General features: G+C 39.6%; 1 protein-coding gene across 2 annotated transcripts; it reads left to right on the top strand.

The window, feature by feature from the left end:
- Nucleotides 1-1,201: 1,201 nt before the first annotated feature.
- Nucleotides 1,202-13,044, top strand: LOC116355361 (zinc finger and SCAN domain-containing protein 2-like). 2 transcript variants are annotated; one of them, XR_004204378.1, is made up of 3 exons: nt 9,669-9,786; nt 10,584-10,665; nt 11,760-13,044. XR_004204378.1 is itself a non-coding variant. In XM_031798778.1 (2 exons), the coding sequence occupies exons 1-2, from the start codon at nt 1,500-1,502 to the stop codon at nt 12,203-12,205; spliced, it is 789 nt and encodes a 262-aa protein (XP_031654638.1). In that variant the 5' UTR covers nt 1,202-1,499; the 3' UTR covers nt 12,206-13,044. The 2 variants fall into 2 exon arrangements, 1 of the variants encoding a protein (XP_031654638.1); XM_031798778.1 differs by lacking the exons at nt 9,669-9,786; nt 10,584-10,665 and adding an exon at nt 1,202-1,842.
- Nucleotides 13,045-27,334: the final 14,290 nt, after the last annotated feature.

The following is a 27,334-nucleotide window of genomic DNA, read 5'->3' as shown; positions in this document are numbered from 1 at the left end:
GGGCAGAACAACAGATTTGTACCTTGTCAGCTCTGGGATTTGAACTTGCAAACTTTCAGCTATTAGTCCAACACTTTAACCACTAGGCTACCCTTCAACACAATACCCCGTAATGACAAAGCACAAACAGGTTTTTCAAATGTAACAAAAACAACAACTGAAATATACATTTACATACAGTACCAGTGAAAAGTTTGGACACACCTACTCTTTCAAGGATTTTTAATTTACTATTTTCTACATTATAGAATAATAACGAAGACATCAAAACTATGAAATAACACATATTGAATCATGTAGTAACCAAAAAAGGTTAAACAAATCTAAATATATTTTATATATGAGATTCTTCAAAGCAGTCACCCTTTGCCTTGATGACAGCTTTGCACACTTTTGGCATTCTCTCAACCAGCTTCATGAGGTAGTCACTTGGAATTCATTTCAATTAACAGGTGTGCCTAATGAAATGTTAATTTGTGGAATTTCTTTCCTTCTTAATGTGTTTGTGTTGTGACAAGGTATGGGTGGCTCTCATGAGGATTGCCACAGGAAAGGAAGACCCAAAGATACCTCTGCTGCAGAAGATACGTTCATTAGAGTTAACTGCACCTCAGATTGCAGGCCAAATAAATGCTTCACAGAGTAACAGACACATCTCAACATCAACTGTTCAGAGACTGCGTGAATCAGGCCTTCATGGTTGAATTGCTGCATTCAAAAACACTGTTTACAAAAGCTTTGTTAAAGAACAAGAAGGCCTGCATACTGTTTACAAAAAAATAGTTTTTCTTTCGAAAACAAGGACATTTCTAAGTCACCCCAAATTTTTGAATGGTAATTGTTACACCATGTAGGATCAGTATAGACCTAGTCTGTTCATTATATACATCTACATGATGTATTGTTACACCATGTAGGAGCAATATAGACCTAGTCTGTTCATTATAGACATCTACATGATGTAGACATCATTGTAGACATCTACAGTAGCTAGCTACTTATTTAGATTTAGTATGACTTAATGAAACTGCCTTAAATGTGCTGTAGTAAACATTGTTTTATTCGCATTAATCAATCAACACTTTCCTGTCTTTTGTATGTCTCAATATAATAGTATTATTGAATTAAATCCATTTAAAATGATCTTTGTCTGAAAATAAAATATGATCCTCAACTGCGTTTCCCCTCCAGTCAGCAGACGGCGATTTGCGTCTTTCAGGCGACGCTGCCAGCGTGACGTGTAATCTAGTGGACGGTTCTTCAGAAACAGCTCGTCAACCACCTCGGTAGCTTGCTAGACAACATAGCCGAAAGATTCAAGCTATTTATACTCTTTCCGTGTATATTAGCTACTGTGTTTTAGATACACTTCTGTCGTATCTACTTGTTAACCTATTTAATGTAATATTACGTTATTTTGTATTAGTCAGCTATAGTAGCTGGCTGGTTAAATTAGCACTAGCCTTGTCGCTAATGATAGATAGCTAACATCCCCGACCATGTGCTCCCTAAACTACTCCCCTCCTGTTAAAGAAGAGGAGGTCTGCTGGACGGAGAAAGAAGCTCAGGGGCTGAACATTGTTGTGAAAGAGGAGAAGGAAGAGGAGGATGTCACAGTAAAAAAAGAAGTAGAGGGTGAGGCTGTTACAGTGGAAGAAGAAGAAGAGAAAGACGTTTCAGTGAAAGAGGAGGAAGACGCGTTCAGAGTGAAAGAGGAGGATGTTACAGTAAAAGAAGATGAGGAAGATAAAGAGGAGGATGCAGTTTTTGGAGTGAAGATGGAAGGAGAGATTACTGTCACCTTGAAAGATGAAGAGGAGATAGGAGATCTGATTAATACCAGTAAGTACCGCCTTAAATGTGATTTTAACTTTGGATATTCGGAGTTGGCTCGTCAATACCTCTTCAACGGAGGGCCCTAGGATGATGACTGATATGTCTAGAATCAGACGACGTAGAGAACAAGCTACCCCTCGTTTTCTCCGTTCCGTTTCCAAAAAGTGACATAACATATATATTTGAGAAGGGTCTATCTGCTGACAGCAGACTGGGGGGCACGGCATGTAGTGATTTTCATGTAGTGATGATTTAATACACACCGAGCCCCCCAGTAGTGCCATGCGAGAGTTGGGTTGGCTACACGAAAGATTATGGATATACTGACAAGATGTCTCTCCGCCCTAACAAGGGGAGTCGTTGTCCACAAAGCTGCACTGTGGGTTGTCTAGCTCTCACCTATCCTTTCTTTGGATTGGTGGATACTTCTGATTATTGTAATCCATTTTTTATATATTCTATTAGCGTTGTTGACGTCAACCCCATGTATTCAATGGAGAGAAATGCTAAGCTACTAGCCTCATGGCATGAATATGCATCTGGAGACAAACTCCTATAATGTTTTTATTAGAAAACAACACCATTCTAAGCAGTCCACCCGGTTTTGGTTCGTGTCTGACAGAAATGAACACACCGTTCTATACAGTCCACCTGGTAGAGGTTCATATCTGACAGAGATGAACACACCGTTCTATACAGTCCACCTGGTAGAGGTTCATATCTGACAGAGATGAACACACCGTTCTATACAGTTCACCTGGTAGAGGTTCATATCTGACAGAGATGAACACACTGTTCTATACAGTCCACCTGATAGGGGTTCATATCTGACAGATGAAAATCTCTGTTAGAAACTTAGAAAGAGGGGGAGTCTAAAGCAGCAACAACTAGGATTGTGCCTTTTGGCTTCTGGACAACGAAATAAAGTTGATATGAAAACCAATAGAATGGGAGGGAAATGGCATAGTGGTGGATCCAATAGAACAGGAGAGAAATTACATAGTGGTGGGTCTAATAGAACAGGAGAGAAATGACATAGTGGAGGGTCCAATATAACCGTAGAGAAATTACATAGTGGTGGGTCTAATAGAACAGGAGAGAAATGACATAGTGGTGGGTCCAATATAACCGTAGAGAAATGACATAGTGGTGGGTCTAATAGAACAGGAGAGAAATGACATAGTGGTGGGTCCAATATAACCGTAGAGAAATGTCATAGTGGTGGGTCTAATAGAACAGGAGAGAAATGACATAGTGGTGGGTCCAATATAACCGTAGAGAAATGTCATAGTGGTGGGTCCAACAGGTAAATACATTGAAATAAATTTGCCAAAATGATTTCATTACCCCAAAGAAAGGATTGCCAAATAATTTCCCAATATGAATGAGACGCTCTTCACCAGTAGGCTAGGTCTCACTCCAACGACAACGGAATGAGAATTGTTTTAAGGTTATACCAAGGATCATTTTGCTATTTAATTTTGAATTGTAAGACGCCTTGAAGTATCAACAAAAAATATTGAAAAATTATTTTGTCAAAACATTTTTTGTCCATACTGCTGTAACAGATTGGATAACATTCACAACATGGAACAACAATAACCATAGTAACAATTTAAAGGAAGTTTGTTCTGAAGTGTCTGTCCTGTATCTGAGAGATATAATAACATATATATATATATATATATATATATATATATATATATATATATATATATAATCATTTTTTGGGGATGTCTTTAATCCCTTATTTATGTCACTAAAGTCTTTCCACATTTTGTTACGTTACAGCCTTATTCTACAAAAATAAAATCCTCATCAATCTACACACAATACCCCATAATGAAAAAGCGTAAATAGGTTTTTAGAAAAAATGCTACATTTATTATAAGAAAAAACATTATTATTTATTATTAAATTATTTAATATTATTATGTACATAAGTACATTTCACTATGAGACTTGAAATTGAGATCAGGTGCATACTGTTTCCATTGATCATCGTTGAGATGTTTCTACAACTTGATTGGAGTCCACCTGTGGTCAATTCAATTGATTGGACATGATTTGGTGTGCCTTACACACCTGTCTGGCTACCACAGCATTCTGAAGCGATACTCCATCCATCTGGTTTGCGCTTAGTGGGACTATCATTTGTTTCTCAGCAGGACAATGTCCCAACACACCTCCAGGCTGTGTAAGGGCTATTTGACCAAGAAGTAGAGTGATGGAGCGCTGCACCAGATGACCTGGCCACCACAATCACCCGACCTCAACCCAATTGAGATGGTTTGGGATGAGTTGGACTGCAGAGTGAAGGAAAAGCAACCAACAATTACTCAGCAAAGGGTGGCTACTTTGAAGAATCTAAAATATATTTTGATTTGTTTACCACTTTTTTGGTTACTACATGATTCCATATGTGTTATTTCATGGATTTCATGTCTTCACTATTATTCTACAATGTAAAAAATAGTATAGATTAAGAAAACCCCTGGAATGAGTAGGTGTGTCAACTTTTGACTGGTACTGTATATCTCATGAATGTTTTTACATTCAGTTACAAACGTTCAACTTTCTTATCACTTCTTCCACAGGTAAACATGTAAGGAAAGCTTTTTTTTTTATCAAAAGGGATGCTGTCAAATGTATTGAATTCAAATGGATTTACCCAGCCTACAAAGCACTCCAGCCACTCTGTAATGACCAGTTCTGATCTTTTATTTAGGGATCTAGTCTAGATTACACCTCATAGGAAGACCAGTTTTATCATGTGGAGGTTTCATTCAGGGCTCTGTTTAACAAGATACTCTGACTTTGGCAGGAGAGATACCAGACTCTCACTCTGACAGCAGGAAGAGTCCTTCAGGGGAACCAGACCCAGACGCCCAAACCAGTGAGACAACACCACTGCTCCCACTGTGAAAATAGTTATTGCTGGTTAAGGAACCTAAAACTGCATGAGAGGACACACACAGGAGAAAAGCCTTTCCAGTGTTCCCAGTGTGGAAAGAGTTTTGCCGTGTTAGCTAACCTGAAAAGGCATGAGAGAATACACGCAGGAGAAAAGCCTTATCACTGTTCCCAGTGTGAAGAGTTTTACTCAGATAGGGTACTTAAAAGCTCATGAGAGAATACACACAGGAGAAAAGCCTTACCACTGCTCCCAGTGTAAAAATATTTTTCCCTGGTTAGGGAGCCTAAAGGAGCATAAGAAGACACACTAAAAAAGCCCCAACACTACTCTCTCTCTCTGTGTGGAAGGACATTTTTCCAGTCAGAGAACCTGACATGACATGAGAGAATAAAGGCGCTGTGTTCTGACTTATTTTGTATTGAGAATTTCTGTTTTTGTTTATGCCACATGAAATCATACTGTTTATGATTATACCTGTATGTTTAAGGTCCCACGGTTAACAATGCATGTCAGAGCAAATACCTAGCAATGAGGTCAAAGAAATTGTCCGTAGAGCTCAGAGACAGGATTGTGTCGAGGCACAGATCTGGGGAAGGGTACCAAAAATGTCTGTAGCATTGGATGTCCCCAAGAACACAATGGCCACCATCATTCTTTAATGGAAGAAGTTTGGAACCACCAAGACTCTTCCCAGAGCTGTCCAACCGGCCAAACTGAGCAATCGGGAGAGAAGGGCCTTCATCATGGAGGTGACCAAGAAACCAATGGTCACTCTGATAAAGCTCCAGAGCTCCTCTGTGGAGATGGGGGAACCTTCCAGAAGGACAACCATCTCTGCAGCACTCCACCAATCAGGCCTTTATGTAGCAATGATTAAAACCTCTTAAGGATGCGGCCCTTTTTTCAAAAACCTGTTTTTGGTTTGTCATTATGGGGTATTGTGTGTAGATTGATTTTGGAGGGGGAAAAATGTCAGTTTTAGAATAAGGTTGTAACGTAACAAAATGTGGAAAAGGTGAAGGGGTCTGAATACTTAACGAATGCACCGTATGCCGCTGGCAGAGTTTTCTACCTCTGGTAGTTTTGTACACAGTCACGTGATACGTGGTATAGAAAAGTCCAATCTTAGGAGAGTACATGGGAGGCACAATACTGTTTGTCTGCAGGTGTCTATCTGGTTAAAACCACCGATACAGGTGCCCCTCCACCCTTTGGTGGGATGGATCATGTCTACAGAGAAACCTAGATTCAAATACTTAGATGTGTGTGTATTGGGTATACGTTGTGAAATTGTTAGATATTACTTGTTAGAAATTACTGCACTGTCAGAGCTTAGTTCAACTGTAAAGGAGTTCTACACTTTAATGTTGTTCTGTAGGAATGGCTGAAGCTACACTGTAACGTGTAGAACATCAAGAGTGGACCATCAACAAAACATTAACAATTGATCAAATACATCCAATGACAATGCCTGAAATACTGTAGTCCTCAATATCTCTTATTAGATTAGCCCAATATGTAGTCTTAAAGGGGAAATCAGCAGTTGTTACGTCCATTTTGGGACTTATACATTAATGATATGTACCCATTGTTTCTTGAAGAAATCACTTATAAATGCCTCATGAGCTTAGTTCAACTGTCGTACCACATCAGAACCCAGAATATAAGCTTTTTTTTACTCCAATGTTTGTCAATAAATATAAGCATATGTTAAAACATATACATAAACTGTAAATCATCAAAACATGGTTCAAACTATAATGTTGTTGGATGGTTGCATTTCTCCAGCCCCATCCCTCAGCTTTTTACCGAAACAGGCAGGGAGTACGCTTTGTTATTGTGTCTACTGCTGATTGCTGCCCCCGTTACTCCTCAAGGTCCAAGGACTGTATGTTATTTTCAGAGGTAGACTGGCTCTAGCAGCCAGAATAGTGAAATATTCCATCTAAAGGTGAATCTCAATTGCGATACGTTTCTAGAAACATAAATCGCTGTACTTTCATATCACATCTAAAATAATTTCACATAATACTTTCATATCACATCAAAATCATTTCACACTGTTTAAACCAGATTCACACACAATTTGCACACTGTTTTAACCAGATTCATCACAGTTGCAGCTGACAGTATGTTTGTGTTTCATCACAGTTGCAGCTGACAGTATGTTTCAGTGTTTTAATACAGTTGCAGCCGACAGTATGTTTCTGTGTTTTAATACAGTTGCAGCCGACAGTATGTTTCAGTGTTTTAATACAGTTGCAGCTGACAGGATGTTTTAGTGTTTTAATACAGTTGCAGCTGACAGGATGTTTCAGTGCTTTAATACGGTTGCAGCTGACAGGATGTTTCAGTGTTTCATCACAGTTAGAGCTGACAGTATGTTTTAGTGTTTTAATACAGTTGCAGCAGGCAGTATGTTTTAGTGTTTTAATACAGTTGCAGCTGGCAGTATGTTTCAGTGTTTTAATACAGTTGCAGCCGACAGTATGTTTCAGTGTTTTAATACAGTTGCAGCCGACAGTTTGTTTCAGTGTTTTAATACAGTTGCAGCCGACAGGATGTTTTAGTGTTTTAATACAGTTGCAGCCGACAGTATGTTTCAGTGTTTTAATACAGTTGCAGCCGACAGGATGTTTCAGTGTTTTAATACAGTTGCAGCCGACAGGATGTTTCAGTGTTTTAATACAGTTGCAGCCGACAGTATGTTTCAGTGTTTTAATACAGTTGCAGCCGACAGGATGTTTTAGTGTTTTAATACAGTTGCAGCCGACAGTATGTTTCAGTGTTTTAATACAGTTGCAGCCGACAGGATGTTTTAGTGTTTTAATACAGTTGCAGCCGACAGGATGTTTTAGTGTTTTAATACAGTTGCAGCTGACAGTATGTTTCAGTGTTTTAATACAGTTGCAGCCGACAGTATGTTTCAGTGTTTTAATACAGTTGCAGCTGACAGTATGTTTTAGTGTTTTAATACAGTTAGCCAGACTGGAAGGGTTCATGCAGATTGTTTGTAGAGATGTAGTTCTGTAGTTGTACAGCCAGACAGGAAGGGTTCATGCAGATTGTTGGTAGAGAGGTAGTTCTGTAGTTGTATACAGCCAGACAGGAAGGGTTCATGCAGATTGCTGGTAGAGATGTAGTTGTATCTAGCCAGACTGAAAGGGTTCATGCAGATTGTTGGTAGAGAGGTAGTATCTAGCCAGACTGGAAGGGTTCATGAAGATTGTTGGTAGAGAGGTAGTTCTGTAGTATCTAGCCAGACTGGAAGGGTTCATGAAGATTGTTGGTAGAGAGGTAGTATCTAGCCAGACTGGAATGGTTCATGCAGATTGTTGGTAGAGAGGTAGTTCTGTAGTATCTAGCCAGACTGGAAGGGTTCATGCAAATTGTTGGTAGAGCGGTAGTTCTGTAGTATCTAGTCAGACTGGAAGGGTTCATGTAGATTGTTTGTAGAGATGTAGTTGTATACAGCCAGACAGGAAGGGTTCATGCAGATTGTTGGTAGAGAGGTAGTTCTGTAGTTGTATCTAGCCAGACTGGAAGGGTTCATGTAGATTGTTGGTAGAGAGGTAGTATCTAGCCAGACTGGAAGAGTTCATGAAGATTGTTGGTAGTTCTGTAGTATCTAGCCAGACTGGAAGGGTTCATGTAGATTGTTTGTAGAAATGTAGTTCTGTAGTTGTATACAGCCAGACAGGAAGGGTTCATGCAGATTGTTGGTAGAGAGGTAGTTCTGTAGTTGTATACAGCCAGACAGGAAGAGTTCATGCAGATTGTTGGTAGAGAGGTAGTTCTGTAGTTGTATCTAGCCAGACTGGAAGGGTTCATGCAGATTCTTGGTAGAGAGTTAGTTCTGTAGTATCTAGCCAGACTGGAAGGGTTCATGTAGATTGTTTGTAGAAATGTAGTTCTGTAGTTGTATACAGCCAGACAGGAAGGGTTCATGCAGATTGTTGGTAGAGAGGTAGTTCTGTAGTTGTATACAGCCAGACAGGAAGAGTTCATGCAGATTGTTCGTAAAGAGGTAGTTCTGTAGTTGTATCTAGCCAGACTGGAAGGGTTCATGTAGATTGTTGGTAGAGAGGTAGTATCTAGCCAGACTGGAAGGGTTCATGAAGATTGTTGGTAGAGAGGTAGTTCTGTAGTATCTAGCCAGACTGGAAGGGTTCATGCAGATTGTTGGTTGAGATGTAGAATTGAATAAACCACATTTTGGCTATGATAAAAGAAATGCCTCTGGGGTCAAAATGATCCATGTCAGAAGTATGGTTCAATGCAAATATGTAGTGGTGTGTAAAGTTTGTTTTAAATGCTCACTCATGAAACACAAATCAATCCAACACATGCTGCTCTTTTAACGACTTAATATAATATTAACCTTTTATGAAATAAAGGGAGTTGCCCACTCCAGTCAGCAGATGGCGATGTGCGTCTTTTAGGTTCCGGCGACGCTGCCAGTGTGATGTATAATCTAGTGGACGGGACGCTCCTTCAACAACAACAGCTAGTCAGACACCTCGGTAGCTTTCAAGCAAACACAGCTACAACATTCACGCTCTTTACACTGTTTTGGTGTATATTAGTCGCTGTGTATTCAACACACTTCTGTCGTATGTACTTGTTGACCCATTTAATTCTATATTTACGTTGTTTGTCAGCTAGCTGGTTTGCTAAGTTAGCTTAGAACTAGTCTAGTTGCTAATGCTAACTAGCTAACATCTCTGACCATGAGTTCACTAAGCTACTCTCCTCCTGATAAGGAAGAGGAGGTCTGCTGGACGGAGAAAGAAGCTCTCGTCAAAGAAGAGGAGGATGTTACAATACAAAAACAAGTAGAGGGTGAGGCTGTTACGGTGAAAGAAGAGAAAGAGGCGTTCAGAGTGAAAGAGGAGGAGGATGTTACAGTAAAAGAAGAGGAGGATGCAGTTTTAGGAGTGAAAGAGGAGGGGAGATGACGTTCACATTGAAAGAAGAGGAGGAGGAGGAGGAGGAGGAGGAAGAAGAGGAGGTTGAAGTTCTGTTTAACACCAGTAAGTACCGTCTCTGCAGTCGTTGAACCAATATGCAGTAAAGGGGTTCTACACTTTAAAGTTGTTCTGTATGAATGGCTGAAGCTACACTGTAACGTGTAGACCATCAAGAGTGGACCATCAACAAAACGTTAACAATTGATCAAATGCATCCAATGACAATGCCTGGAATACTGTAGTCCTCAATATCTCCTATTAGATTAGCCCAAGATGTACTCTTAAAGGGGCAATCAGCAGTTGTTACATCCATTTTGGGACGTATACATTAATGATGTATACCCATCTGTTTCTTGAAGAAATCACTTATAAATGCCTCATGAGCTTAGTTCAACTGTCATCAGAACCCAAAATATGAGCTTTTTTTTACTCCAATGTTTGTTAGCAAATATAAACTAACACTCTATATCCTCAAAATGGTTAAAACTATAATGTTGATATCATGGATGGTTGCATTTCTCCAGCCCCATCCCTCAGCTTTTTGCTGAAACGGGCAGGGAGTTCATTTTGTTATTGTTTCTACTGCTGATTGCTGCCCCCGTTACTCCTCAAGGTCCAAGGACTGTATGTTATTTTCAGAGGTAGACTGGCTCTGGCAGCTAAAAAAGTCAAATATTCCATCAAAATGTGAATCGATTCTCAATTGTGATACGTTTCTAGAAACATAAATCGCTGTACTTTCATATCACATCAAAATAATTTCACATAATACTTTTATGTCACATCTAAAATAATTTAAAATAATACTTTCATATCACATCAAAAATAATTTCACACTTACTGCACACTGTTTTAACCAGATTCATCACAGTTGCAGCTGACGGTATGTTTCAGAAATGAAATGGAATGGCCAACTGGGAACACAACTTTAACCCTATTAAGGTGTGTATCAATTTAACCTTTAGTTTAAGAAAATTGTTTCTGGCTGATATGAAAGATTAGGTCCTTATGCTTCCTAAACCGTACCGCAAGCGTTGTGTGCAAATGTTCAGACAGAGCGTAGGGCTGTATTACTCATCTCATATGTATATACTGTATTCTATCCTATTCTACTGTATCTTAGTCTATGTATTACTCATCTCATATGTATATACTGTAACTTTTACCATATTTTACCATCTTCATATGTATATACTGTAACTTTTACCACCAAACCACATGTTTCCAAATGGGGTTAAAGTGTGGGGCCTGAGATGGCCCTGCGTTCTCATTCTGACACCAAACCCACCGCTTTCAATCCAATTACCAATGGTGTTTAGCCATTTATTGTCTCCAGTCATTTACATGTGTTGGATGACATGAACATAGAGGTCCTTGGTAACACCAGTGGGTTTAGAGTCTAAATTAGAATGCAGAACAGAACCCCATACCTACTGTCAAATATGGTGCTGGATCTTTGGGCTTCAACTGGTCCTGGAACACTTCATGCCTCAGCCTATAAACATTATATATTATAGAGCTCTGATCAGCCTATAAACATGACATTATCTATTATAGAGCTCTGCTCAGCCTATAAACATGATATATTATAGAGCTCTGATCAGCCTATAAACATGACATTATATATTATAGAGCTCTGCTCAGCCTATAAACATGATATATTATAGAGCTCTGATCAGTCTATAAACATTATATATTATAGAGCTCTGATCAGCCTATAAACATTATATTATAGAGCTCTGTTCTATTATTATAAAGCTCTGATCAGCCAATATACATGACATGATCTAATATTACCCCCTTTCCCTGTTATAGAGCTCTGTTCAGCCTATAAACATTATATATTATAGAGCTCTGCTATAAACATGAGAGCAAGATTAGATTTTATGTTCTACATTATTATTATGTTTTTTATTAAATTATGGAATGTTCTGAAAACTGAATCTAGCTTCACAGGAAGGCAGTTTTATTTTATGGAGGTTTAATTCAGTTTTCTGTTTTAGTATTTAACTAGATACTCTGTTTGTCTTTGGAAGGAGAGGGACCAGACTCTCACAGCGGGGAGACTCCTTCAGGGGAACCAGACCCAGAGACGCCCAAACCAGCGAGACAACACCTCTGTTCCCAGTGTGGAAAGAGTTTTAAGGGGTTAAGGAACCTGAAAGTACACGAGAGAACGCATACAGGAGAAAACCCTTATGATTGCTCCCACTGTGGAAAGAGTTTTACCAAGTTAGAGAACCTAAAAGAGCATGAGAGGACACACACAAGAAAAATGTGTTTCCAATGTTCCCAGTGTGGAAAGAGGTTTACCCAGTTACAGTACCTGAAACAACATGAAGAAATACACACAGTAGATAGGAATACCTACCACTGCTCTCAGTGTGGAAAGATATTTACTGGGTTAGGGAACTTGAAAATACATATGAGAATATACTCTGGAGTGAAGCCTTTCCACTGTTCCCACTGTAAAGAGTTTTAGGTGGTATGCGAGCACGAGAGAAAACACTCAGGAGAAAAGCCTTACCACTGTTCCAATTGTGAAAAGAGTTTTACCCATCAAGGGAGCCTGAAAGCACACGAGAGAATACACTCGGGGGAAAAACCTTACCAATGTTCCCGGTGTGAAAAGAGTTTTACCCGGTTAGGGAGCTTGAAAAGGCATGAGAGAATACACACATGAGAAAAGCTTTTCCAACATACTAAGGCACAGGAGGAGAAGACATACCACTGCTCTCATTGTGAAAATACATTTTCCCAGTCAAAGGACCTGAAATCACACGGGAGAATAGAGAGGCTGTGTTCTGACTTATGTTTTTGATTGTGAAATTGTGTTTTTGTTCATGCTACATTAAATCATATTGTATGAATGAAATCATACTGAAAAATAGATAATTTCTTTTGTTCAGCTCAAGACATGATCATGTCAAAAATCAGATTAAAATAGTAATAAAAAAAATGATGTTTTGATTGTGAATTTCAGATTGATTGAATGCAAGTGTAAACCCCTACATGTTGTTCACTATATAATTGTGACATTTCAAACATGTTAATTATTACATAGATTGATATTAGTATTTCTTCATTCAGATTGTCATTGTAAATGCGAATTGGTTCTCAGTTGACATATCTGATTAAATAAAGGTGAAATAAAGTAAATGCCATGTTATCTTTGGGAAGTCTATTTGATTCTAAATTGGGACTAGAAGAATATTTTGAAGATAAATACACAAGGCAGAGTACGAGAGAGACAGAGGACGAGGGGTCAATACAGTACTGACAATCAATGGAAATGGTGTGGTGGGGGTTGGTGTTGAATGCTGAGCTATAGGCAATGAACAGCATTCTTACATAGGTATTTCTCTTGTCCAGATGGGCAGTGCGATGTCACTACAGTCCCTGGTTCGAATCCAGGCTGAATCACATCTGGCCGTGATTGGGAGTCCCATAGGGAAGCGCAAAATTGGCCCAGCATCGTCCGGGTTTGGACAGGGTAGGCCGTCATTGTAAATAAGAATTTGTTCAAAACTGAAAGAAACAAAGTTTAAATAAAAATATATTGGGTACAGGAACAATGGCGGACGTCTTGAAGCATGTGGGGACAGTAGACTGGGATAGGGAGAGATTGAATATGTCTGTAATATGTTTCATAGCAAAGGGTCTGAATACTTATGTAAATAAGGTCATTCTGTTTTTTATTTGTATTTGTATTTTCTGATCATTTTGAAAAACCTGCTTCACTTTGTCATTATGTTGTGTGTAGATTGGATGACAAACATTTTCTATTTAATCCATTTTAGAATAAAGCTGTAATCAAATCCAACAAAATGCGGAAAAAGTCAAGGGGTCTGAATACTTGATGAATTTAAACAAAAGTTTTTAAAAAAGTTAATGAAATACATTTCAAATTAACTTGGTCTGAAAATAAAGTATGACCCTCAACTGCGTTTCCCCTCCAGTCAGCAGACGGCGATGTGCGTCTTTCAGGCGACGCTGCCAGTGTGACGTATAATCTAGTGGACGGTTCTTCAGAAACAGCTCGTCAACCACCTGGGTAGCTTGCTAGCCAACATAGCCGAAAGATTCAAGCTATTTATACGCTGTCGGTGTATATTAACTACTGTGTTTTAGACACACTTCTGTTGTATCTACTTGTTAACCTATTTAATTGCATCATTTTGTATTAGTCAGCTATAGGAGCTGGCTGGTTAAGTTAGCACTAGTCTAGTCGCTAATGATAGATAGCTAACATCCCCGACCATGAGCTCCCTAAACTTCTCTCCTTCTGTTAAAGAAGAGGAGGTCTGCTGGACGGAGGAAGAGGGTCTGGGGCTGAATGTTGTTGTGAAAGAGGAGAAGGAAGAGGAGGATGTTACAGTAAAACAAGAAGTAGAGGGTGAGGCTGTTAAAGTGAAAGAAGAGAAAGATGTTTCAGTGAAAGAAGAGGAAGATGCGTTCAGAGTGAAAGAGGAGGAGGATGTTACTGTGAAAGAAGAGGAGGATACAGTTTTTTTTCGTGAAGTAGGATTTGGAGATACTGTCACCTTGAAAGATGAAGAGGTGGAGATGGGAGATCTGATTAACCCCAGTAAGTTCCGCCTTACATTTGTTTTTAACTTTGGATATTCGGAGTTGGCTCGTCAATACCTCTTCAACGGAGGGCCCTGGGATGATGACTGATATGTCTGGAATCAGACGACGTAGAGAGCAAGCTACACCTTGTTTTCTCAGTTCCGTTTCCAAAACGTGACTTAACATATATATTTGAGAAGGGTTAGACCTTTCTCAAATATATATCGGCATGTAGTGATTTTCATGTAGTGATGTTTTACTACACACCGAGCCCCCCAATAGTGCCATGTGAGAGTTGGGTTGGCTACACCAAAGATTATGGATATACTGACAAGATGTCTCTCTGCCCTGACAAGGGGAGTTGTCCACAAAGCGGCACTGCAGGTTGTCTATCTCCCGCCTATCCTTTCTTTGGATTGGTGGATACTTCTTATTATTGTAATCTATTGTTTATATTTTGTGAGGGTTGTTGTCGTCAACCGCCTGTATTCAATGGAGAGCTATGCATATTCACGCTAGTAGCTTAGCATATCAATCTGAAGACAACTCCTATAGTGTTTTATTAGAACACACCATTCTATACAGTCCACCTGGTAGAGGTTCATATCTGACAGAGATGAAAATCTCTCTTATAAACTTAGAAAGAGGGGGAGTTTAAAGCTGCAACAACTAGGATTGTGCCTTTTGGCTTCTGGACAATGAAATAAGGTTGATATGAAAACTAATAGAACAGGAGAGCAATGACATAATGGTGGATCCAATAGAACAGGAGAGAAATGACATAATGGTGTGTCTAATAGAACAGGAGAGAAATGACATAGTGGTGGGTCTAATAGAACAGGAGAGAAATGACATAATGGTGTGTCTAATAGAACAGGAGAGAAATGACATAGTGGTGGGTCTAATAGAACAGGAGAGAAATTACATAGTGGTGGGTCTAATAGAACAGGAGAGAAATGACACAGTGGTGGGTCTAATAGAACAGGAGAGAAATGGCATAGTGGTGGGTCCAATAGAATAGGAAAGAAATGACATAGTGGTGGGTCTAATAGAACAGGAGAGAAATGACATAGATAAGGTAAATAAATTGAAATAAATTTGCCAAAATGATATAATTACCTCAAAAAAAGGATTGCCAAATAATTTCCAAGTATGAATGAGACCCTCTTCACCAGTAGACTCGGACTCACTCCAAAGACAACGGAATGAGAAATGTTTTAAGGTTATACCAAGGATAATTTTGCTATCTAATTTTAAATTGTAAGACCCCTTGAAGTATCAACAAAAAATATATAAAAAATGATTTGTCCATACTGCTGTAACACATTGGAAAACATTCACAACATGGAACAACAATTTTTTATTTGATTTATTTCACCTTTATTTAACCAGGTAGGCAAGTTGAGAACAAGTTCTCATTTACAAATGCGACCTGGCCAAGATAAAGCAAAGCAGGTCGACAGATACGACACAGAGTTACACATGGAGTAAAACAAACATACAGTCAATAATACAGTATAAACAAGTCTATATACAATGTGAGCAAATGATGTGAGAAGGGAGGTAAAGGCAGAAAAGGCCATGGTGGCAAAGTAAATACAATATAGCAAGTAAAACACTGGAATGGTAGTTTTGCAATGGAAGAATGTGCAAGGTAGAAATAAAAATAATGGGGTGCAAAGGAGCAAAATAAATAAATTAATTAAATACAGTAGGGAAAGAGGTAGTTGTTTGGGCTAAATTATAGGTGGGCTATGTACAGGTGCAGTAATCTGTGAGCTGGTCTGACATTTGGTGCTTAAAGCTAGTGAGGGAGATAAGTGTTTCCAGTTTCAGAGATTTTTGTAGTTCGTTCCAGTCATTGGCAGCAGAGAACTGGAAGGAGAGGCGGCCAAAGAAATAATTGGTTTTGGGGGTGACTAGAGAGATATACCTGCTGGAGCGTGTGCTACAGGTGGGAGATGCTATGGTGACCAGCGAGCTGAGATAAGGGGGGACTTTACCTAGCAGGGTCTTGTAGAGGACATGGAGCCAGTGGGTTTGGCGACGAGTATGAAGCGAGGGCCAGCCAACGAGAGCGTACAGGTCGCAATGGTGGGTAGTATATGGGGCTTTGGTGACAAAACGGATTGCTCTGTGATAGACTGCATCCAATTTGTTGAGTAGGGTATTGGAGGCTATTTTGTAAATGACATCGCCAAAGTCGAGGATTGGTAGGATGGTCAGTTTTACAAGGGTATGTTTGGCAGCATGAGTGAAGGATGCTTTGTTGCGAAATAGGAAGCCAATTCTAGATTTAACTTTGGATTGGAGATGTTTGATATGGGTCTGGAAGGAGAGTTTACAGTCTAACCAGACACCTAAGTATTTGTAGTTGTCCACGTATTCTAAGTCAGAGCCGTCCAGAGTAGTGATGTTGGACAGGCGGGTAGGTGCAGGTAGCGATCGGTTGAAGAGCATGCATTTAGTTTTACTTGTATTTAAGAGCAATTGGAGGCCACGGAAGGAGAGTTGTATGGCATTGAAGCTTGCCTGGAGGGTTGTTAACACAGTGTCCAAAGAAGGGCCAGAAGTATACAGAATGGTGTCGTCTGCGTAGAGGTGGATCAGAGACTCACCAGCAGCAAGAGTGACCTCATTGATGTATACAGAGAAGAGAGTCGGTCCAAGAATTGAACCCTGTGGCACCCCCATAGAGACTGCCAGAGGTCCGGACAGCAGACCCTCCGATTTGACACACTGAACTCTATCAGAGAAGTAGTTGGTGAACCAGGCGAGGCAATCATTTGAGAAACCAAGGCTGTCGAGTCTGCCGATGAGGATGTGGTGATTGACAGAGTCGAAAGCCTTGGCCAGATCAATGAATACGGCTGCATAGTAAAGTTTCTTATCGATCGCGGTTAAGATATCGTTTGGGACCTTGAGCGTGGCTGAGGTGCACCCATGACCTGCTCTGAAACCAGATTGCATAGCAGAGAAGGTATGGTGAGATTCGAAATGGTCGGTAATCTGTTTGTTGACTTGGCTTTTGAGGACCTTAGAAAGGCATGGTAGGATAGATATAGGTCTGTAGCAGTTTGGGTCAAGAGTGTCCCCCCCCTTTGAAGAGGGGGATGACCGCAGCTGCTTTCCAATCTTTGGGAATCTCAGACAACACGAAAGAGAGGTTGAACAGGCTAGTAATAGGGGTGGCAACAATTTCGGCAGATAATTTTAGAAAGAAAGGGTCCAGATTGTCTAGCCCGGCTGATTTGTAGGGGTCCAGATTTTGTAGCTCTTTCAGAACATCAGCTGAATGAATTTGGGAGAAGGAGAAATGGGGAAGGCTTGGGCAAGTTGCTGTTGAGGGTGCAGTGCTGTTGACCGGGGTAGGAGTAGCCAGGTGGAAAGCATGGCCAGCCGTAGAAAAATGCTAATTGAAATTCTCAATTATGGTGGATTTATCAGTGGTGACAGTGTTTCCTATCTTCAGTGCAGTGGGCAGCTGGGAGGAGGTGTTCTTATTCTCCATGGACTTTACAGTGTCCCAGAACTTTATTGAGTTAGTGTTGCAGGAAGCAAATTTCTGCTTGACGAAGCTAGCCTTGGCTTTTCTAACTGCCTGTGTATAATGGTTTCTAGCTTCCCTGAACAGCTGCATATCACGGGGGCTGTACGATGCTAATGCAGAACGCCATAGGATGTTTTTGTGTTGGTTAAGGGCAGTCAGGTCAGGGGAGAACCAAGGGCTATATCTGTTCCTGGTTCTAAATTTCTTGAATGGGGCATGTTTATTTAAGATGGTTAGGAAGGCATTTAAAAAAAATATCCAGGCATCCTCTACTGACGGGATGAGATCAATATCCTTCCAGGATACCCCGGCCAGGTCGATTAGAAAGGCCTGCTCGCTGAAGTGTTTCAGGGAGCGTTTTACAGTGATGAGTGGAGGTCGTTTGACCGCTGACCCATTACGGATGCAGGCTATGAGGCAGTGATCGCTGAGATCTTGGTTGAAGACAGCAGAGGTGTATTTAGAGGGCAAGTTGGTTAGGATGATATCTATGAGGGTGCCTGTGTTTAAGGCTTTGGGGAGGTACCTGGTAGGTTCATTGATAATTTGTGTGAGATTGAGGGCATCAAGTTTAGATTGTAGGATGGCTGGGGTGTTAAGCATGTTCCAGTTTAGGTCGCCTAGCAGCACGAGCTCTGAAGATAGATGGGGGGCAATCAGTTCACATATGGTGTCCAGAGCACAGCTGGGGGCAGAGGGTGGTCTATAGCAGGCGGCAACGGTGAGAGACTTGTTTTTAGAGAGGTGGATTTTTAAAAGTAGAAGTTCAAATTGTTTGGGTACAGACCTGGATAGTAGGACAGAACTCTGCAGGCTATCTTTGCAGTAGATTGCAACACCGCCCCCTTTGGCAGTTCTATCTTGTCTGAAAATGTTGTAGTTTGGAATTAAAATGTCTTAATTTTTGGTGGTCTTCCTAAGCCAGGATTCAGACACAGCTAGAACATCCGGGTTGGCAGAGTGTGCTAAAGCAGTGAATAGAACAAACTTAGGGAGGAGGCTTCTAATGTTAACATGCATGAAACCAAGGCTATTACGGTTACAGAAGTCGTCAAAAGAGAGCGCCTGGGGAATAGGAGTGGAGCTAGGCACTGCAGGGCCTGGATTCACCTCTACATCGTCAGAGGAACATAGGAGGAGTAGAATAAGGGTACGGCTAAAAGCTATGAGAATTGGTCGTCTGGAACATAGAGTAAAAGGAGGTTTCTGGGGGCGATAAAATAGCATCAAGGTATAATGTACAGACAAATGTATGGTAGGATGTGAATACAGTGGAGGTAAACCTAGGTATTGAGTGATGAAGAGAGAGATATCATCTCTAGAAACATCGTTGAAACCAGGAGATGTCATTGCATGTGTGGGTGGTGGAACTAATAGGTTGGATAAGGTATAGTGAGCAGGACTAGAGGCTCTACAGTGAAATAAGCCAATAAACACTAACCAGAACAGCAATGGACAAGACATATTGACATTAAGGAGAGGCATGCTTAGTCGAGTGATCAAAAGGGTCCGGTGAGTGGAGAGGTTGGTTGGTGATTTAGACAGCTAGCCAGGGCATCGGTAGCAAGCTAGCATAGGATGGAGGTCTGTTGTTAGCCACCTCTTGCGTTCCGTCAGTAGATTAGTGGGGTTCCGTGTGGTAGAGGGGATTAATCCAAATCACACAACAACAACAAAAATAAAAACAATAGATATAGTTATAGAGGCCCAAGAAGAAAACATAATAATAATAATAAAAAATAAAAAAATTGTCCGATTGTCTATTCAGATAGCAGCCGGTAAGACAGCCAACGGTTAGCAGGCCGCAGATGGGCGTTCAGGTAACGTCGCGACGGAGGAGCCAGCCGAATAACTCCTTCGGGTAGATAACTTCGGCAGTCCAGTTGTGAAGGCCCGGTGGGGCTCCGCGAAGGCAGTAAATCGGGTCCGGATAGGTGACTGCAGCCCAGGTGTGATTGATGGAACACAGGAGCGATTGACGGAGCTTGCTAGCTCCGGAATAATTGATGTTTGCTCCGGAATCGACGAAGACCGATAGTCACACGGATAGCAGCTAGCTAGCTGTGAGATCCGGGTATGAATGTCCAGAGAGCAGTCGAAATCCAGGGACATGGAGAGAAAAATTGGTCCGGTATGTTCCGTTCCGAGCCGCTCTGCGCCGTACAGAACTGGCGATAGATTTTCGAGCTAAAGGATAGCTGATGACCACAAACCGTGGTTAGCTGAATACTAACGATTTGCCAGTAAAGGAGCTAACTAGCTTCTGAACTAGCTTCTGGATTAGCTTCTGGCTAGTTTCAGGCTATCTTCTTGGAGTTTCTGGCTAGCTTCTTGGAGGATTACAGAACTGAGGTAAATAATACTTTTTTTATAAATATACATTGGTGAGGCGGGTTGCAGGAGAGTGTTTTGAAGATGAGTTGATGGAAAATAAAAATAAAATGTATGTGAAAAAGTTGTAAATATATATATATATATATATACAGGACACGACAAGACGAGGACAAAAGACGTCTGAACTGCTATGCCACCTTGGTTGAGTATGAATATGAAGTATGGTATGAATGTCTTTGAGATTATTTTTCAGTCATATCCAATACCAGGAGTATCAAATTCCAGTCTTTGAATGATGCTGTGTCTGCATGTATGAATGACAATTATAAACTTCAACAGTGTTTACCAATCTTGGTCCTGGGACATCAATGGTTACACATTGTAACTAATAGACTAGAAACAGGATTTAACTAGTTAATTAATATATACAGAAATATAATATTTAAAAAACACTACACTACATTTCCTATGCATCATGTAAATCCTCAAACACCGGTTCATCTCAGGGCAGCAGGGTAGCCTAGTGGTTAGAGCATTGTCCTCGTAACCAAAAGGTTGCAAATTCAAATCTCCAAGCTGACAAGGTACAAATCTGTCATTCTGCCCCTGAACAGGCAGTTAACCCACTGTTCCTAGGCTGTCATTGAAAATAAGAATCTGTTCTTAACTGACTTGCCTAGTTAAATGAAGGTAGAAAATCTCTATATATTGACCTTCATCTGCATTGATCTGATAAACAAAGGAAAGGTATAGTTAATTCATATATACAGAAATATAATGTTAAACACTACACTACACTTCCTATGCATCATGTAAATACTCTTAACACCGGTTCATCTCAACATCTAATGCCCTTCATCTGCATTGATCTGATAAACACAGGATAGGTGGAGTATTTCATCAAATTACACTTCATTTCAACCAGTAGAGAATGTGAAACACTTTATTGAAAAGCTCATTATCCAAGTGTTATAAATACAAGTTCAATATGTACTTCAATGCACATCTGTTTTGAATTATAAAAACAGAGGAAGAAAGAGGAGGTGGTGAGAGAGGTGTAAAAGACAAAGGGAAAGAGGTAAACACATAGGAGCAGGGAAGACAGCACATGATTAATGTGTCTCTCACAGTGCTACCTAAATATTCTCTCAGTTCATCACAATTAAATAACCTTTGGGCTGATGAGACACTATTAACTAGTTTCACTACTCTTAAAAGCAAGTGAGGTGGCGATGATGGGACTGGGGGTTGGCATCCTCTCACATCAAAACATATCTGCAGACGAGAGAGAGAGCATGTTTAAGCCTTGTGTTTTTATTTTTTATTCTGACATTGTTAGTCATCAATCAGGAGGTGAAATGCAAAACAGACCTTGGATCATTAACTCTGGGAATACTGCATGTCTATCTGTATTTCAATGTAAAGCATCTCTTTAATAATACTTCCTGTATAATATAAACTGACCTGGGATCACTAACTCTGGGACTACTGCAACTCTATCTGTATTTCAATGTAAAGCATCTCTTTAATAAAACTTCCTGTATAATATAAACTGACCTGGGATCACTAACTCTGGGACTACTGCAACTCTATCTGTATTTCAATGTAAAGCATCTCTTTAATAATACTTCCTGTATAATATAAACTGACCTGGGATCACTAACTCTGGGACTACTGCATCTCTATCTGTATTTCAATGTAAAGCATCTCTTTAATAATACTTCCTGTATAATATAAACTGACCTCACACCTCAGATCATGCTGTGCCCACTATGTAGCCAGTTCAGATGCAGGAGGGGTTCACCGACACAGCTGATATAACCTAGAGGATTTAGGGAGAAGGGGAGAGAGGGATGAAGTGAAGGAGAGAGACTGTTATTGAGATAATAAGGTAGTTAAAGCGACAGTGTTCAACAGGAATCTGTGTGGCCTCACCTGGTGTCCACACCACACTAAGTGGCTGCAGAGAACTTTATGCCTAAAAACATGAACGGACCCACAAGGACAAACAATTTAGCGTAGTTATAAAACTAATGAAGTGTCTTACTATTCTTCACGGTAGCCTTCACACACCTGAATTCCTCCAGGAGGCAGTCCCAGATGACCATGGTCACCCATCCTTGCAGTGCCCTACACGGTAACTGTAGGCACTCGTTTTGAAGGAATCTCCAGTTACAAGGTATCTGTAGGAATATGGAAGACAATGTAATTATTAGACTGTTACATCACCAGGTCATTGTGGATTACTAAAGTATAATATCCCTGATAACAAATCATGACAACATTGGATTGATAGATGCATGGACACACATATGTACATGTGTAGCATGTGACAATAACAGGATCATATCAAGGATAGCATCACAAATGAATACATAAATACCACTTGAAGCTTGATGATGAGTTGATCATTTGAATCAGCTGTGCAGTGCTGAGTCAAAAACAACAATGTGCCTCTTTGAGTCCCCAGGACTGAGAACCACTGCTCTTCATTGGGACCTCTTCATATGTAGACAGGCTTTCATAGTGCTCTTTATCTGAGGACGGAAAACCTCATAAGAAACAGACTTCATTATAGTCAAATTACACCACACTGAATATTATGTTACTATTACCTCTGTCCTCACCTCTAGGGACTGGAACTACACAAAAGTACCTGCCCTTTCCAGAATAGCCTCCTCTCTCACTGACAGTTGGTGCTGCTATCCTTTCACCCTCCTCCATGGCTGTTAGCTAGCTACCTACAAATGCATTTGGAGTTTTTTTTTTTTACAGTGATAAATACATCAAGATAGCTAGATAATATGAAGTTAGTTAGCTAGTGATATTTAATTCACTTAGCTAGCTATCTATAGCTCATTTAGCAGCTCATTTGAGTTAGCCTGCACTGTAGGTAGTTAGCTAATAATATAATCGTTTCTTTTTTACATTTTCAAAATCTATTTACTTACTTGAATAGGTTCTGGAAACAGGGCAGCAAAGTTCATCACCAGACTGTTTTAGAGGATATTACTATTGAACTGTGTACCCATTTAATTACCAGACCTTCATACAAACTTGCTCTGCTGAATTCTTGAAGGAGTCACAACGGGCGGCCTAAACGGCATCTCGTCCATCTGTTGACTGGACGCAGATGGACGAGTTAAAGTTTAGGAAGCATGGGTTTTTACTCACCCGTTTAACAACACAGTGTGGTTCAAGACTTAGTAACTTAGTTCTTATTATGAACACAACAAATAAAATAAAAAAAGAAATATACAAACAAGAGTACATTAACCTAACAAACAGGGGTACTACATATCAAGATTAATTTTCAATTTGTTAAATACTTTTATGGTGCGTATTGCTTTTTTGTTTTTACGTTTACTGATCACTTCAAAATAATATTTATATTCGATCTTAAATCATGTGAAGAGGGGATTGTCCACTTGATTTTATGGACAAAGAATCTTCCATGAAAGATGAATAAATGAACAATGAAAGTTAAATCAGGGTCCATATCATTTCGATCAAAATAAAACATAATATCAGATTAGCATTAATAGTTGTTTATTTTAAAATAAAATCTTCTGACACGAGAGCAGTCCCAAAATAAATGGTCAAGAGTCTCTGGGTCACAATCACAAAATACACATTTGTTATCAATAGCTATTTTAAATCTGTGTATAATAAATGTCTTTGCAGGGTAGATTCTATGAATGAGTTTGTATGATATTTCTTTCACCTTATTAGATATACAATATTTACCAGACAACAATGAGACTTTGTTCCAGTTCACTTGTCCAAGGGCTGCATTCCATGTTACTTGTCCTAGGTAGGGCTGCATTCCATTTCACTTGTCCTAGGGCTGCATTCCAGTACACTTGTCCTAGGGCTGTATTCCAGGTCACTTGTCCTAGGGCTGCATTCCAGTATACTTGTCCTAGGGCTGCATTCCATTTCACTTGTCCTAGGGCTGCATTCCACACACTTGTCCTAGGACTGCATTTCAGTTTACTTGTCCTAGGGCTGCATTCCAGTTTACTTGTCCTAGGGCTGCATTCCAGTTTACTTGTCCTAGGGCTGCATTCCAGTACACTTGTCCTAGGGCTGCATTTCAATGCACTTGTCCTAGGGCTGCATTCCAGGTCACTTGTCCTAGGGCTGCATTCCAGTACACTTATCCTAGGGCTGCATTCCAGTACACTTGTCCTAGGGCTGCATTTCAATGCACTTGTCCTAGGGCTGCATTCCAGTACATTTTAGCAGAGGGAATAGTAACATATTGACATAGTTTCCTTCTATACATGTTATTACATTTATAGTTTAAAATGTCAATTCCTTCTAGTTGTATTGAGGCTACAACATCCTCAACAGTTGCACTTGGAGTATTGTTATATTCTCCTAAGAGAAGAATAGCACCTTTAGGGATGGCTCTAACAACAATGTGATACTCCTCGGGAGTGAATGTAACATTGTGTGTTCTAATAAATTCTGTATAATCATATAGTTGTCCATCATTATTCAATAATGGGGCGGCAGGGTAGCCTAGTGGCTAGAGCATTGGACTAGTAACCGGAAGGTTGCAAGCTCAAACCCCCGAGCTGACAAGGTACAAATCTGTCATTCTGCCCCTGAACAGGCAGGTAACCCACAGTTCCTAGGCCATCATTGAAAATAAGAATTTGTTCTTAACTGACTTGCCTAGTTAAATAAAGGTTAATAATAATAATAATTGTTTAACCCAAATAATGTTGTTGTCAAACCAGTTCTGGAAAATGTCTTTATTATGTCTTTATTATTCCAGATTGTATACCTATGAGGGGAATATTGTGTTAGTACATGAGGTTCCAAGTTAGAAGTACTTGTTATTAATGGAAGTTAGCTAGATTAATAGGGATTTTACCCATATCAAAGTTGCATTTGAGTAATAATTCTAGACCACCAATCTGTTGGAATATTAAATTAGGGATTATATTCCAAATGCAATCCTTATTTCTTAAATAGTTTTGTTTCCATTTAATCTTAAATATTATATCAAAGGTTTTAAAATCCAGAGCATTCAGCCCTCCCTCACCTTGGTGGCTACATATTACCGCTTTTCGAAAATAATGAGGTTTATTCCTCCATATGAAGTTAAATCATTTAGCATCAACCATTTTAGTTACTGACAGAGGAACATCTAAGGCAAGGGAGGTAATAAACTAATTTGGACCTTCAGATTTTGATAAAAGTTCACGTCCAGATAAAGATAGATTTCTTAATAACCAGAAGTTAAATCTCTTCCCAAATTTCTCTACAATAGGAGATACATTTAAGTTGGCCCTTTCTTTCTGATCTTTGCTAACTGTAATACCAAGATATGTGATCACATCTTTTACAGGGATATTACATACTGAGTTTAAGTTCCATCTTTTACAGGGATATTACATACTGAGTTTAAGTCCCATCTTTTACAGGGATATTACATACTGAGTTTAAGTCAAATCTTTTCAACGCAAATAATTCACATTTCCTAATATTCAGAGATAAACCTGATACATGTGTGAAGGCACAATACACTCAATAGCTTTCTTGACTTCATTATGATCTTTCCAAAAAATGGTGGTGTCGTCCAATTGTCTTGTATAATATCTTTGGCATCCATCTTGAAATTATCATCTTCCAACAGTCTACGATTGAGTTTCCAATAACTCTGATTCTGTTTAACTTCAGATCCATTCATCTTTAAAGATAAGAATATAACTTTATGATCAGTAAGAATTGATGGTTCAATTGATACCTTGACTACAGAATTATCTAATGAATTAGAAATCAACCAGAAGTCAATTCTTGACTGTCTGGACACGTCCTTGTTACTCCAAGTGAATTCCTTATTATCAGGATATTTACATCTCCAAATATCGACTAATCCAAGACCAAGACATAGATTATTAAACTCAGGATTAACTAACTAATCCAAGACCAAGACATAGATTATTAAACTCAGGATTAACTATGTCTTGGTCTTGGATTAGTTAGTTAATCCTGAGTTTAATAATCTATGTCTTGGTCTTGGATTAGTTAGTTAATCCTGAGTTTAATAACCTAACTAATCCAAGACCAAGACATAGATTATTAAACTCAGGATTAACTGGATCTTTTAGGAGGGGGATATCTGTCAATCATCACATTAGGTAGAGAATTAAAATCTCCACCTAAGATAATTTTGATATCCTGAAATACACCTATAACTCTATTAATTTCTTCTTCAAATTCTTGAAATAATATCCTGTTGTTTTATTTGTTGTTGGATGCATACATATTCCCTAATAAAAACATTTCACTGTTGAAATTTACTGTTAAAATGAACCAATGTCCAGAGTGGTGAGTCTTATTACTGATGACCTTCCCTTTAATCCCCTTTAAATGCACCTCTTAAAATTGCTACAGCTGCAGAGTGGTTGTTGCCATATGATAACCAGATATCGTTACCCAATTGATTTTTCCAAAAAGATAGATCGGAAGAACAAGCATGAGTCTCTTGTAAAAAGTAAAGGTCTGCATTAAACCGTTTGCAATACAGGAAAATAGCCTTACGTTTGAGTAAATTACCAATACCCATGACATTAATTGAACAAAGAGATAAAGACATACACTTCAACCAACAACCTTGTTATGCTAATATAAGCTCTTCCTAAGGATATGTAACTCAAAAGGATTTCCATCCCATTATTAACCTCTCTCAAAAAAGAATATTGGCCATGAAGTTACCAAAGTATTCTTACTCCCACAAGAGGGAGACATTGTGTGGACTTTACAATAAGCAGTTATTCACCTATAGTTAGTGTTTCGCTTACCAGTTCTCAGGTCAGCCTTTTCTCATTCAAGCGTTTGTGTACATTTTTATTTAAAAAAGGCTTTTCACCTGGTAATCCGTTTTTGGCCTGACAGTTCTGTCCAAGATAGACTCTGGCTCTCACTCAAATGTTCTGATTTGGCTGCATTTCTTTCCCATCGATGATCACTCTTGCACCAATACAAAAATGCAGTTTTCCCTGCCTTCCGAGCTGCAGCCACCATTGGCCACAGTTTCTCTCTTGTCACTTTGTCTGCTGAGGTCAGATCCTCCGTGAACCTCAATTTTAGCTTGATGAGGGCTTCACAATTCTTCACTCGCCTCCAAAGAAGATCCTG

Source organism: Oncorhynchus kisutch, linkage group LG20 (genome assembly GCF_002021735.2).
Source record: "Oncorhynchus kisutch isolate 150728-3 linkage group LG20, Okis_V2, whole genome shotgun sequence".
Classification (NCBI taxonomy): Eukaryota; Metazoa; Chordata; class Actinopteri; order Salmoniformes; family Salmonidae; genus Oncorhynchus; species Oncorhynchus kisutch.
This window is presented reverse-complemented; position numbering and strand designations above follow the sequence as displayed.